The 14,538-nt window shown below is 52.2% G+C and overlaps 2 protein-coding genes across 6 annotated transcripts in view; both read right to left on the bottom strand.

Annotated features, from left to right (window-relative positions):
* The window catches only part of Spns2 (sphingolipid transporter 2), a 38,271-nt gene extending 33,994 nt beyond the window's left edge, over positions 1-4,277 (bottom strand). For all 4 annotated transcript variants that reach the window (XR_004388990.1, XM_032911688.1, XM_032911689.1 and 1 more), the window contains exon 1: positions 3,756-4,277. Coding sequence is in view for 3 of the 4 variants with exons in the window: in XM_032911688.1 (XP_032767579.1) it covers positions 3,756-4,125 (370 nt within the window). In the remaining variant the exon portion in view is untranslated. The remainder of the gene's footprint in view (positions 1-3,755) is intronic.
* An 8,391-nt stretch (positions 4,278-12,668) lies between these two features.
* Spns3 (sphingolipid transporter 3 (putative)) overlaps positions 12,669-14,538 on the bottom strand; it is a 57,701-nt gene continuing 55,831 nt past the window's right edge. The window contains exons 9-11 of one of the 2 annotated variants that reach the window (XM_032914070.1): positions 14,206-14,304; positions 13,927-14,098; positions 12,669-13,023 (exon numbers count right to left, since the gene is read on the bottom strand). In XM_032914070.1, the coding sequence (XP_032769961.1) occupies positions 12,941-13,023; positions 13,927-14,098; positions 14,206-14,304 (354 nt within the window). In that variant the 3' untranslated portion in view covers positions 12,669-12,940. The remainder of the gene's footprint in view (positions 13,024-13,926; positions 14,099-14,205; positions 14,305-14,538) is intronic. The other variant, XM_032914068.1, reaches the window with a different exon arrangement.

Raw genomic sequence — 14,538 nt, 5'->3', positions numbered from 1 at the left:
GGTGGGAAGCAATTCGACCAGGTTGCTGGGCTAACTCAGTGTTATCCAGGTGAACCATTTAGGAGCACAGAATGGGGGCCCAGTCCTCCTTCCCAAGTCGAAGGCTGGCTGCCCTATGGGGGTTTCCAGGGGAGGAGAGCCCATAATTACCTGGATCACCCCGTGGCACTGGGAACGCTAGCACAGAGGCAGAAGCCTCCGGAGTTCCTAGGACAGAGACCAGCCCTGGTACAGAAGGGAGGGGCTCTCACGAAGGTATCCTGAAGGACAGCCTGAAAAGGACTGTCATACACAGAGAGAATGAGGAAGGACATGCTGGTTAGGGGCGCAGCTTGGGCCTCTGCATGAAACAGCAGACAGCTGACATTTTGTGAAGGCCTCCCAGGTATCTGGCCTCGCCCAGGTGCTGCGGGTACATTCTCATTCATTCCATACCACCACACGAGGTGGAGGGAGAACTCGGCCCACAGAAGGCTCAGGTGATGGCTGCAAGGCCACACAACTGGCAAACTGGTAAACTGATGCAGCTGGTTACAAACTGTGGTGGCAAAGACTCTGACCCTTCACTGTATCCTCCTGTGACCCAGCCACTGTGAATCTGACCCAGGCTATGATAGCAAATCCAAATCAAGAAATGATTTGGAAGACAATACGAAAAGAGATGTAAAATATCCCAGAGTAACAACAGATTTGCTGGGCATGTCCTGTTAAAATAAAATTTATCATATAGGGCAGGGGAGATAGCTTGGTCTATTAAAGTGCTGGAGTTTTGACCTTAGAACCTATGGGGGTGGGGGAGGGTCCAGCCTCACACCACTGAGATGATTGGAGAATAAGGGGTTTTGCTATCAAGACTAAGGACTTGAGTCCAATTCCCAGAGCTCACCGTGGAAGGAGAAAACCAATTCCTGTTAGCTGTCCTCTGACCTCTACGCCCACCCACATGCAAACTAAAGTAAATAGTTTTTAAAACGCCAGGCTCAACAGCATGCTATTGTGCTCAAGTGGGCTTGTAATCAGCACTGGGGAGAAGAGGCAGGTGTCTCCAGAGCACTCACTAGCCAGCCAGCCAGCAAGCGCCAGGCCAATGAGAGACCCGGACTCAATAAACAGAGTAGGGGACTGCTGAGGAATCACACCTGAGGCTGATTTCCAGCCTCCGTACCCACGCACACACACACATATGCACCCGAAAGAACATGGACTCACACGTGCACACATACACGTAAAACATATTAATTGTGCCTGCTCTCTTTCTGTCTGAAAACCAGGCATTTTGGCATTCATAGGTAGCTTGCATTGTGCTCCTCTGGACAGAACTGGCCATGCTATGAGAAAACAGAACTGTACAGGAGGGATAATAAAGAAAAGCAGAAACTCCCCGTGCTTTGATGAGGTTGCTGGGGCCAGCCTGTGAGGTTCTTAGAGGTCAGGTGGGCACAAACATCAAAAGTGCCCACACAGCAGTGCCTCTATGCCTGCCTCTGTCCCAGCAGGGACAGCAGACAACAGGTGGACTCAGGTCCTGGCACAAGCCCCTGAAAGCCATGGTAGTCACCATAGAGATGGTAAATATTCCTAAAAACTGAACTCAGGGGCAGGGGGAGGGAAGGCCATCATAAAGAGAGGGAGGCAGGCTTATCCGGAGAGGAAATGATGCACGTTGTGTTGGGGATAGGGTGGGGGTAGTGCACAAGCTCACACCCTGGACAACACAGTGAGAGATACACAGCCCAGGCAGCACATGTCCAGAGCCTTCCAGGCCTCCCTCCCCCACTGCACTGCCCCCACCCCCCAATCAGTTCACCAGAAACCTGCCAGCTCATTCCTGGACTCTGACCCAAGTATTGGTGAAGGTAGATAAGACCCCATTCCCTGATCCCAACCCCCCTCTCTGCCCCTGGCCATGAGTTCTCTAGGAACCTCAGAAGTAGTGGTGTGGGGCCATAATAAAACAAACATGACGATACTAAAAGCAACAGCAGTATTTCCTACTCAAGAGAGAAGAGACCCAGGTCAGGCTGAAAAGGGGGTGGGAGGGGCTCAACACCTGCTTTGCTGATCACCCTGCCGGGCAATCTTGGATAGGGCTACCCATTGGCCTGAGTCCCCCAGCTGGAAAGAGCCTAGTTTGCAAAGTGAAGGCCCTCAATGTTCTCTGGTTTATCCTTACAGAGTGGCACTAATATCCTGAACCCTGGACAGCACATCACATGCATGGTATGTTGGCACACTTGAGGGTACACCATGCTCTTGCTCACCAGAGCAAGGGAAGAGTCTCTTGGGACAGCCTGACCCAAAAATCAATGCCACTGGCACCTACATCAAGTTCACCCCCAGGAAGGGACAGAGAGCAAGCAGGTGGGTGGGTATACATGCAAGATGGAGGAAGGGCAGTTTCTGCTCTCCCATTAGAGTTCTTTCCTTCCACTTGGCATAAAACTATTCAAGACAGAAAAAGACTGAGACCCAAAAAAAGAGCACCCAAGTACCCAGGTGGCATGTGGTTATGTGGTTTATGTTAGGGCTCTCTTTTCCCAATCATCCCTGAGTTTTCTTTAGTGTCGCACAAAAAAAAATCCAAATCATCCTATCTCTCTTCCCCTTTCTTCTCCCCTCTTTTTCCTTAGGTTGTAGGCTAGAATGTTGGGTCCCCAGAACTGCTCTCCTCCACAGGGAGCCCCGGGGACCAACCTAGCCAGATTCTTTTCTTTCTCAAGGCTGCATTATTCTCAAGCAGAGCCCGCTCCAGGACAAGTCTCTATGTCTTGACCCCTGTGAAGATAGGGAGAGACGCCAGCAGAATAGAATTCCAGAGCCACATCCACCCTAAGAGGCCCAGGGATCAATCAATTCACAAACGGAAACAGACCTAAACACAAGCTGAAACTGGCCCAAGGTCACACACACATCAAGCACATTCAGGATAGACACCCAGTTGTATCCATTTCGGTCTCAACCCTGGGGTTGATTCGCAGAGATGCGCAAGGAGCCTGAGCCTGCCTCTCTTTAGACCCCCTTCCCCGCCCCCAGGCCTATGCCCTGCTCCCGGCTCCAAGTGCCATGGAGCAGAAGGAGGCGTCCCCAGGCCTCAATCCAGGGCCAGCTGCAAACCGCATCCTGGGTCTCCAGGAGGCGCGGACCCGCCCCGCCCCTCCCTTGGCTCCCCGCAGGCCCGAGCCTTTGTCAGCCACGCGCTTACAAGCACACACACACACACACACACACACACACACACACACACACACACACACACACCCGCGCCGCCACGCGCGCACACTATCGAGCTGCCTGGCGCACTCCCGCAAGGGGCGCACACAGTGGCCGCACGCATGCAGGGGGAGGGGGGGTGACTGAGACAGAGGAAAGAAGGAACAGACGGGCTGTGCACGCACAGACGGCCTGGTCTAGGGGAAAAGGAGGAGAGGCCCGGGAGCCTGCTGCTGTGGAGGGAGGGGGCTCACAGGGGAGAAAGCAAGAGGGACGCAGAGGAGACTCCGAGAGGACAACGGGTGAGCCGTCAAGGGCTGGCGAGAACTCACTGGCTGCTCCAGGGGTGGAAACTCCACCAACCCCTGACCGGGAGCGTGAGGTGCTTTGGATTGGACTCATGGAACATGGAGAGCATCGCTTGAACAGAGGGTCCTTAGGGACTCTCCAAAGGGCTTGGATCTGGGGGCTGGCAACCCAAAGCTCCCTAGGGCATCTGGGATGGAAGGGCCCTCGTGTTCGGGCTGGATGGGGTATTTGCTCACCTGCCACAGTGTACCTGTCCAGGTAGTTGAGCACGTTGCCCAAGCTCAGGATGGCAGCGGCTGCCCCCCGCCCTCGGCCCAAGCTGGCGGGTTTGGGCTGCGGCGCGCCGGGGCCCTTGGCAGCGGCTGCGCAGCCCGGGGTACTGGGGATGCTGGGGAGTCCGGACGGGACCCTCCTCACGCTGCCGGACAACGTCTGCACCTCTTCGTCGGCGGACACGACTCCAGCGCCCCCAACACCCCGCGCCCCGCAGCAAGCGCTACCTCCAGCCCCTGGCTGCGCCCCCCGGCGCCGGCGCCGCCGTTCGGCGTCCGCCTCCTCCTCCTCCGCGCCGCCCGCCGCCGCCGAGGCGCATTCCAGGCACATCATGCCGGCCGGGACCGGGGCGGCGGGGGGCGCGGGGGCGCGGGGACGCGAGGCCCAGCCCGGGCCCGCTCAGTGCGTGCGCGCGCCGCGGAGCCGCCGCTGCACCATCCCGGCCCGGCCCGTCGGCTTCTGCGCTCGGGCTCCAGCCCTGGCTGCGCTGCTGCTACTGTTCAGTGAGACGCGCGGCCCCGGCGGCTCTGACAGCTGCGGCCGGCCCCGCCCACCAGGCTCGTGCCCAATCACCTCCAGGCTCAAGCCACAGCCCCGCCCCGCACGTGCTGCCCCGGGGGGTGCGGGGGAGCCTGGCCGCAGAGCCCCACCCGCCTGACGGGGGCGCAAGTCACGCAGGAGCGATGTGGCCACGGAACCCTCCGGGATCAGGAAGCGATTGCGGGGATCTACAGCACTGACTAGGATTTAGGTGAAGGAAGAAAGATGCCCCAGACCCTACTCAACTTCCACCCTGCCCCAGCAGTGGGAGAGGACCCCTGACTGAGGCCAAGGGAGGTCCATGGCTTAAGCTACGCATTTGAAAAATATATCAGATGGTCAAAACAGGGGAACCTGTTGGAGAGCTGGAGGCTCCAACAGTTACCATCAGTCGGTTTAGGCTGCGCTGCCTAAGAAACGTGATTGGTGGACCCAGGACACAGACCTCATGAAGGTACATTGCTCTCCTCTCCAGAGAAGCACCACGAACTACCCTGGCCTCACTCCTCCTATGTGTGCACCTTGACCATATCTCTACCCCCAACGAGTGCAGCTTGTGAGAACCAGGACTCCGATTAGAGCCCAAGAAAATCAAAGCCAGGCAGGGTGTCCTACACCTGTAACCCTAGCATTTGGGAGGCTGAGTCAGGAGCGATCCTATCTCAGATCCTATCTCCTCAGGGGGAGGAGAGAGAATGGAGCAGGAGAAGCCTATCTGAGGATACCATCTCCCCAAAACGCTTAGTGAAAGTTGGAAAGCTGGATCTTAGCCCTTATCAGCTCTTGTGTGTGGCTTAACAGTGGACAAAACCTCTATCTTTCTGGGTCTCTGTTTCTTTTTCTTTTTCTAAGATTTATTTATTTTATGTCTATGAGTACACTGTCAGCCATCTTCAGACACACCAGAAGAGGGCATGAGACCCCATTATAGATGGTTGTGAGCCACCATGTGCTTGTTGGGATTTGAACTCAGGACCTCTGAAAGAGCAGTCCCTGGGTCTCTGTTTCTATTGGGGGAAGATGGGAAGGTGAGAGGTGTACCTCTCTAGGTAGTTGAGCACATTGGGTGATGGTGGGTTGTGAGCTCTGGAGAACAGCTAGATAGCTTCTGTGTAAAGAACCATCTTCCCATTCTGACCCAGACGTGGCCTGGGTCTGAGAAGCTGCCTTGCAACTCTCTCTCTCATTCATTTCTTTGGGGCTTTGATTAATAATAAAACCATGCTGGTCATGGAAGTAAACTCTTATAAGTCCAACATTTGGAAGGCAGAGGCAGATGGATCACTACGAGTTTAAAGCCAACTCTGAGGTTTAAACTCAGAGTTTAAATCTTTAAATAAATAAGTATTTAAAAGAAAGAAAAGAAGTTAAAACCCAGTATAGCATGTTCTCCCTAGTGTGGGCCAAACCCTTGGTTCAAATGAGAGAGTCGGGGGAGATTTAATTTAGCCCCTCGGATATCCAGTGGTTTCGGCCTGTTTCACAGAGAGATTCTGGGTCACCAAAGTGACCCATCATAAACAGACAACTAGTCAATGGTCTGGCTGGTACTGAGCCAGGGCTCTGAAATCATCTTGCTGTTGCTGGCTGCTCCAGGGCCCACGTCCACAACAGGAACATCTTGTGAAGGTGTCAACCACGGTGAGTCACAGCATAGCCAATGGATGACAAAGCATGAGGCACGCGAGTGAGCGCAAGCACGCACACACACACACACACACACACACACACACACACACACACACACACACACTCCACTGTCTGAGTGAGCAAAGTTAATCCCCAAGCTGGTGTTTCTTGGCGCCTTCAAGGTGTCTTTTAAATTCTGTGAACTGACTAAAAATATGCTTCAGCGTGTTGAGTATGAATGACTGTGACGGAAGGTTAGGAAAACAGATTTCATTCGGAAAGTTGCCTGCTGCCTCTTTCCAGCTGGCTGGATTCTGGCCTGCAAAGTCAGTCGGGGGGGATTTCAATGGGTGGCCAGGGATAACAGGTGATTAGCAGACAAGTATAGATCCAGGAACTCCATGGGGCCAGACCTTTGTGGTTGTGCCAGCTAGGGGACCGTGTCTGCTGTGGATGCTACCCAGCTGTGTATCTGTGAGGAGGCTCAACCATGGCCTTGCACTTTATCCAGGCTGCGTCTCCACTTCCCACCCCTGAATCCTCACCCTTTCACAGCCCGGCCCAGCAAGGCAAGTTTTGGTCTTTGACCCATTGCCCTTCAGTTCTACCCCTGGTTGAATTCTAGAGTGGGGAAAGAGGGCAGACTTTTGAGTCCTTCATTCATGGAGCGGGGAGAGAACCTGGGTTTGTCACCAAGCAAGCCATCCATGCCTCCTATGAGACTTCTATCTTAAAGGCAGTTCCTGGACTCGATCCTGTGAAAGATAAAGGGTTTCCTATCCATGGCCAGGGCTGTGTGGTTGTGTTCAGATGAGAGCTTTGTGAGAACTACTGGAAGCATCCTAGGATGTTTGTTTGTTTTGGAGGAGGGGGTTGAGGTAGAGTCCTGGCTGTCCTGGAACTCACTGTGTAAACAAGGCTGACCTCAAAACTCATAGAGTTCTGCCTGTTTCGGCCTCCCAAGTGCTGGGATTAAAGGTGTGAACCCCCATGTTGGTCAGACCTGTGTGTTACTATTTCTATCTCTTCGGTTAGGGTATTGAGAGACTCCAGAGAAAGAAGCAATCATCCCAGGGTACGGTTACCTCCCAAGCCAGTACTTTCCTGGTTACCCATCACTCTGCCCACATCTTCTACAGAACCCTTTTCTTCTGGGCATGATGAGAATCTGAAGTCAGCAATGGCTTCAGGACCTTCTGATGTTCATTCATCAGCTCCAGACTGTAACTGCCACACAAGACCTAACAGATTCCAGTAATCCCAGAACCCGAGAAACTGAGGCTGGAGGATTGCAAGTTCCAGGCCAGTGTGATCTACATAGTGTGACCTTCTTTCAACAACAAATTCCAAAACAGAACATTAGGTGCCATTACTCCAAGGATAACTATATTTGGGGATGATGGGGTAAGCAGAGGCATTTCCTTATTGAGGGACTTCTCAATGCCATGAGTGTGCTGGCTAAATTTATGTCAACACAAGCTGCAGACATTTTGGAAGAAGGAACCTCAACTAAGAAACTGCTCCCACTAAATTGGTATGTGGGCAAGCCCGTGGTGCATTTTCTTGATTAATGATTGATGTGGAAGGGCCCAGGGTAGGTGGTCTTGGATGCAATAAGAAAGCAGACTGATCAAACCATAAAGGACAAGACAGTAAGCAATGTTCCTCTGTGGCCCCTGCTTCGGTTCCTGACTTCAGGTTCCTGCCTTGAGTTCCTGCCCTGACTTCCTTCAATGATGGACTGGGGTGTGCGAGTAAAATTAAATCCTTTCTTCCCCAAGTTGTCTTTGGCTGTGATGTTTTGTCACAGTAATAGAAACTAGCCAGGGGGGCTGGAGAGATGGCTCAGTGGTTAAGAGCATTGACTGCTCTTCCAGAGGTCCTGAGTTCAGTTCCCAGCAACCACATGGTGGCTCACAACCATCTGTAATGGGATCAGATGCCCTCTTCTGGTGCGTCTGAAGTCAACTACAGTGTACTTATATATAATAAATAAATAAATCTTTTTTTTAAAAAAAGAAAGAAAGAAACTAGCCAGGACAATGACTATGGACGTTGCGAGTCTCCCAGAGGCAGGGAGAAGCTACCGTATGTTCACACAACAGTTTGTCAGACTAGGGCTCTACTGACCATTCTGGGAAGACATACAGCGAGCTCCACCAAGGCTGATGATCTGGAGATCTGTTCCTCTCCCCTCTGGCATCCCCACATGGTAGCATCTCCCTGACTCAGGGCTATGGTAGCTTCTCTTATCACTTGCACACCCTTTGGGCATCCTTCACTTACACATGGGGTCTCAGTGACCACACATCTGTTTGTGATACCCTGGCCACCACCTCTAGACAGTGCTCATTACCAAGTCCTAGTTTCACATACAACCCCCCATATATCCTCCTAGCAATCCCCATCCTTCCCTCTAGTTGCTTCTCATCATGGTATCCTTTATCTTCTCACCTACAATGACACCAAGGAGAAATCCTGTGGGCCATCTCTGACTGTCTTACTTGCATCCTTTATTTAGATATAGCCCGTTGAGTGTCACTTTCCGTGTTCCCCACTGCCCACTGATGTATCTCAGACCCCTCAGATGTCTCACTTGGACTTCCACATCCACCTCCAGGGTTTTCTCCCACAGTGATTGTTAGTGACTTTTCAAACCATACCCATGGTCCCATCACTGCCTGACACAAAAACTCTTCATAGATCTGTTCATGGCTTCACAATTCTTCCTAACCCATAGGTTTCCAGCCTTAGAGCCTTCTAAATATCTCCAGCACATTATCTCATGGTAAAGGATCTGAGACGCCATTCCATGGACATGTAGATCCTTGGATTGACAGTCGAATACTTTCTGGAGCCTGGGAAAATGCAAAAATTGGCTCATTTATTTGTAGTCCAGGTCCACCCTTCACCAGAAAAGCTGTTGGCCGCTAACTCAATGATGGTTCAGGACCACGGAGAGCGTCACACAAACAACCCACTCCCCTTTAGTCCGGCTCTCCCTTACAAGGCCTTCCAGGCTAGGAGCTCCTGTAGCTGGTCCTTCACAAATCCAGTATGGGCTTGACTTCCTCATAGAAGCCTTCCCTGACCTACCTGGATGACCAGTCATTTCCTCCTTGGGGCCGTGTTGTAATATTCCTCCATCAGGCCAAACTCATTATTGTGATTATGTTCGTATGATTCCACCACCACTCCACCCCCAGAAGACATGAGCCTCAAGGTCCCATCCTCTGTCTGATTCATCTTCACCATCCAGTGCAGAGGAGGTGCTCAGAGAATGTTTGTTGATTGAATGAGCAAATGACATTTAGCAGGTGCAGGAAATATGTGTTGATTTGTATTATGTATCTGTCGCTCCGGGTGATTCAGAAACCAGCCAGATTTCAATCCTGGTATCTCTAGAAAAGGCATTTTCTCCCTAATGACTCCTCCCTCCATACTTGAAGCAGCTTTTCTGCGGGTCACCACCTCAGCTGAGAGAAGGTACCGCACTCTGCTCCTGCTCTTGCCACACTGACAATTCACTGGAGTCTCTTTATCCCCCAGCCTGGGGCCTGCCACATGAATTTTGCTCTGAACACTTCATCTTGCTCTCTCTCCTGCTCAGAACAGATGGTCTGAATCCCCACTCATACAGAAGTTCGTGTTCCATTATTCTAATTTTTTTCAAGACGGAGTTTCTCTGTATAGCCCTGGCTGTCCTCAATCTATAGAGCAAGCTGACCTTGAAACATAGAGATCCACCTGCCTCTGTCTCTCGAGTGCTGGGATTAAAGGCTTGCATCACTATGAATCATTCACTTGAGCGTTTTTAACACTTCCTAAATTACAGATGCCCCGGTTACCTTTGATCATGGCCTGAGACCTTCAGAAACAGAGAGTCTCTGGGAGGAAATTGAGTGGAGAGTCAAGTGGCCCACCCCAAATCATTACAGTAGATGCAGTCATTGAGGAAAGTGTGTGTGTGTGTGTGTGTGTGTGTGTGTGTGTGTGTGTGTGTGTTAATGTTCATTGGTTTTGCATTGGCAATCAAACTTGGGGCCTGCTAGGAAAGCACTCCGTCACCAAGCCACACCCCTGGCAGAATTAATTCATTCCTCTTCCTAGCAGCTCTCATGGCTTCCTGGTCTTAATGGAGCTATGAATCAAGGCACAGGCAGAGGATCCAACCTAACCCAACTGGACTCTTATGTCTAGGGCATTAAATCTTGACTAAGTGGGAAAAGAATGTTGGAGCTCTGAAAAAATGAAAAGATGAGGCAGAAACTCTGACTGTCCAACCTTCCCATCAATTCAATTAGCTCTTCCTACACTGTGAACAAGCCCTTTGCCTCCTTAAGGTAGTCAGTCCATCTCTGTTGCATGTAACTCCATGACCAAAACTGGTAAGGCCATCTGGAGGAGTCAGTGTAAACCCACCCTCTTGCCATTGGGGTAAATTGCAGCTTCCATAAGCATCAATGCTTCTTCTAGGACTCTTTGATAGAACCCTTGTAAGCTCAGCTACCTTACAAGCCCACCCCGATACAGCAGGAAGTCACCCAGTTCAGGGAGTGGGACAGACAGGTCAATGGCTAGCTATAGGAGAGCAAGCCTGGGAAGAAGTCCAGGAACTTAGATGCATGCTCAACCATCCAAGCTGTAAAGAAAAAGGAAGGAAAGCTTTCATTTCCAGGCTACAAGCGCCTCTACCATGGTCATATACCAACCTAGAGAGCAAATTGGTCTCATGGGCAGACACAGGCAAGCACATCTTCCTGCCAAGATGTCTCCTGGAAGCTGAGTCATTAACAGGGGAGTGAGTAGGGTTGGGCTTGGAGACTGTGCTTGCTGAATAGCATTTCACTCCTGTTGACATTCCCTACAAACAAGCCCAGAGTGTCAATAACCAGGATTACCCAACAAGCGCCCTTGGCGAGAAAGATATATTCTGTTTACTACACTCCTCTACTCTTTGAAGTGAGGCACTGAGGGCCTCTCACAGGCTTGCACCTGTGACCTCATCTTCTGAGACTGGTCCCCAGTAGGCAGAAAGTAGGCTCTGAGGGAAGCTGGGGGGCCTGGTTTGGCTGTAGATAAGGTGTGCCCTTGTCTTCCCAGGGTCCCTCAGTCCCAGAACTCTGGTATTCCCCAGACTCATTTAGAAAACAATATCCTGGCCTAGGAACTCAAACTTTAGAATGCACTAGAAGAAATAACCCCAGACTAGGGATGAAAGCTACAACACTATGTCAGGCAACTGAGGCCAGCTGTTCCCAGCCAGTCCTGCCACCTCTTCCTACTATTGGCATGCACACCTCATACCCTTCATGAGTTACTATGTGCCTCTTGCCCCATCCCCTCCATCCTAGTTCTGCCCACCCCCATCCCCTGCCTACAGTTTTCTTCTTCCACATCTCTTGTCCTTACCAATCCCAAAGCTGCCTCTAGAATGTTTCTGAGCTGTGTGACCCCTTTTTCTCTGTCCTGCTTTGGGCTGGGAGGTCCAAGGACAGACTAGAGTCTGATTTACTGCTCCACACCTTGATGGGACCTACTGATATCAATCAGTGTTTGCAGACTTAGCACAAATGATGTTTCTGACCTTCCTCCCAAGCCAGTGGACTCTGCCCATTGTCTAGAAGCTGAGAATACTAGATTCTGACCCTGGCGCTAGCTTGTGTGAATCACGTGGGGTCTGGGCTAGAAATCTGCATTTGATGCCTCTCAAATAGAGCTGTGGAATCTGCAGCTAAGATCAAGGGAGGAGGACGCCCTGATCCTCAGCGTAATGAGAACATAATGGCTGCCTCCTTCTCAGAGAATCACACTCTCCACACCAGTCTGTTTCTTTGGAGTTTCTAGGTGGTTGTTTCATGAGCTCCAGGTTCCAACTTGTGAATTGGGGGTTCTTGTCCTGGAGATGCCTGCCCTAAGGAGAGCTGAGCCTTGGGGCAGGTGTAGGCTAAGCTAACTCCAGGAGTCTGCCACAGCTAACTAGAGACAAGGAGAAGCCTTAAGAGGCAGGAGAAGAATGTAAGGGCCAGGAGCTGTGTTGAATGCTGGGCCATTGCTCTGCCCACAGATGCTGGGAGGCAGGCACAGCAGAGGTAGCAATGAATGAATGAGTTATTGCCTGGCTGGGCTCCGGGGGAGGGGACAGAGCTGGGGTTACAGGCAGAAAGAACATGCCTCCCTGCTGCTGCCCGCCTGGAAGCTGTTGATCTCCTGCAGGGCCCGCTGAGCCCAGCTGCTCAGAACCCCTTGCCAAGTGTGGGTCCCATAGAGCTATCCTCTGCCCCTGTGGAGATGCTGAGGTCAAAGCATTGGCTGGAGAGAAGGAGGGCTCCTTCAGGAGTATGTGTGAACAGTCATGTGAGCCATTCCGCATGTGGCTAGGAGGCAGCTGCCTCTGTAATGGGCACAGGCTGCACCAGCAGCCATAGGGAATCCACCTTCAAGACCACTTCTCATTCAGATGATGAATTCTCAGAGGGGTATTGTGTGTCCCCTGTGCCTTTGCAAACAGGAGAAGCTAAGTCTGAGTGAGAAGGTAATGGTGGAGACACCCCAGACAGCAAAGCTGAGTACCTCCCTCAGGATCACCATTGTAGAGGCCACCATGAATCCTTGGCTTGGCCTGCCCACCTCTTCTCTCCCCCCTCCTTCCTGCAGAGGTTTCACAAGGCTATAAATAACAAGATGGTCTAAGAAGCCCTGAAATCTAAGGGCTTTGCACTGGTCATGCTTTAATAAGGGCCTGGTCTCCCTGGTCGGTGCAGACACAGAGCCCAGACTCCCTAGAGAGTAGTGCCAGCTCAATCCAGCCAGCTCAATCCAGCCAGCTCAATCTAACCAGCTCCTGGGCATTGGCAGCTCTCTAGCAGGGATTGAAAAGGTGGTGAGTGTAGCTTAGCTGGGGTCCCTGAGTTACAGCCAAGATGGGCGGGGTCCCCAGAAGGATGTAGCCTGCTCACTGCAAGACAGGGGCCCAGAGCTACTCTGTTGGGGTGCTGGTACCAGATAGCAGCCCTTGTCTCTCAGTGTCCCTCCTGGCTATGTCCTTGCTGTCCAGAGTTTCTGTGGGAGGCAAAAGATGATCAGTCAGTCCAAAGGAGGCAGAAGAGGCTTGGAGACCAGCCCCAGAGACAATCTATTACAGATCCTTGAGGTTCTGTTTGCATAACAAATTCCAAATCAGTCCCCTTCAGTGCCACCCCTGTGGGTTTAGCTCCAACATCCAGAGCATTCTGAGACATCTTTGCCTCAAGTCTGGCACTCTGAACTCTGTTCTCAATACAGCAGCCCTGAGGATGGTTTCCCAAAAACCTTCAGGACCTGTCCTCTGGAAAGCTCACAGGGGCTCCCATCTCACTCTAAGTGAAGGCAACAGTCCATCCAAGGATTTCCCTGTGCTCTGTTGCTCTCAACCCCCACCATCCTCCTCATCCCAGTACAGTCTCACTGGCTACCTTGTCAGGCCCAACATATCAGGCACGTTCCCGCCACAGGACCTTTGCACAAGCTGTTCTCACCTCCTAGAGCCCCTTCCAATCAGTAGCTGCTTGGCTCACCCCTTCCTCCTTGCTCTTTCACTCCCGTGTCACCAGTTCAATGGGGATCACATCATCTATCCTTGTCAACCCTTTTCCCTGTCTTTTGTCTCTATAGCTCTTGTGTCAGACATTTCCCCCTCCTGCTTTCTGTTTTTAGTCCATCTCTAGACATTAAAGCATCAGCTGCATGAGGGTTCTGACTTGCCTAATTCTCTCTCTCTCTCTCTCTCTCTCTCTCTCTCTCTCTCTCTCTCTCCCTCCCTCCCCCCCCCTCTCTCTGTGTCAATCTGCTCTCTTGCCTGGCACATGGCAGGGGCATAATAAATGCTCTGGAATGGGCCATCCAGAGGCAGAGGCAGTTACCAGTGCTCCCAGTCCAGAAATATTCAACCTGGAGCCTGGCAAGGGGAACAAAGGGTGGGAGTACCTTCGCCAGGTTGCCTGGCCCGGGCCTGGTCTCTTTCCAGGTGCAGTGCAGTCAGCAGGAAGCAGCCACCGCCCAGCACGATGGCGAAGGCGCAACACAGGAAGCTGTGCTGAAGGCTGAGGAAGTGTTGCAGGTAGGAGTTGGGGCGCTCAGCCTGCAGGACACTGGAGATCTGCCATGAAGAGAAGAGTGTCTGCCAGGCCCACCAGGTGGCCCCAGGACCTTTTCAAGAACAGTACCTCCCAAGTCCCTCCCTACACACACTTAGACACTCCTTACAAGTCCAGTGAGGTAGGGGCTGCCAGCATCTCCCAGGACGTGGGCTACTGTGATCTGGAGCGCCTCTGCCGTGCCCCGGCACCTGGGCACCACCACTGACTGCAAAACACAGAAGCCCCAGAGCTAAGTCTGAAGGAAGACAGGGTGTCACTATCTTCCCCTGTTCCCATCTGCCCAGAGTGTTTAGACTAAACAGGTCAGAGAATGGGGGTGGGAGGTGGGGGTGTTGGGGGTGGGGGGGGATACTGACTTTCAAGGCCTGAGTCGCACTCCAAGACTAAGGCCTCTTGAGGCCCAGAGGCTTCCCCGGGACAGGACTAGGTGGGAAAGGAG

The sequence above is a fragment of the Rattus rattus genome, chromosome 9 (genome assembly GCF_011064425.1).
Source record: "Rattus rattus isolate New Zealand chromosome 9, Rrattus_CSIRO_v1, whole genome shotgun sequence".
Classification (NCBI taxonomy): Eukaryota; Metazoa; Chordata; class Mammalia; order Rodentia; family Muridae; genus Rattus; species Rattus rattus.
Note: the sequence above shows the minus strand (reverse complement) of the source record. Positions and strands in the feature narration are given on the sequence as shown.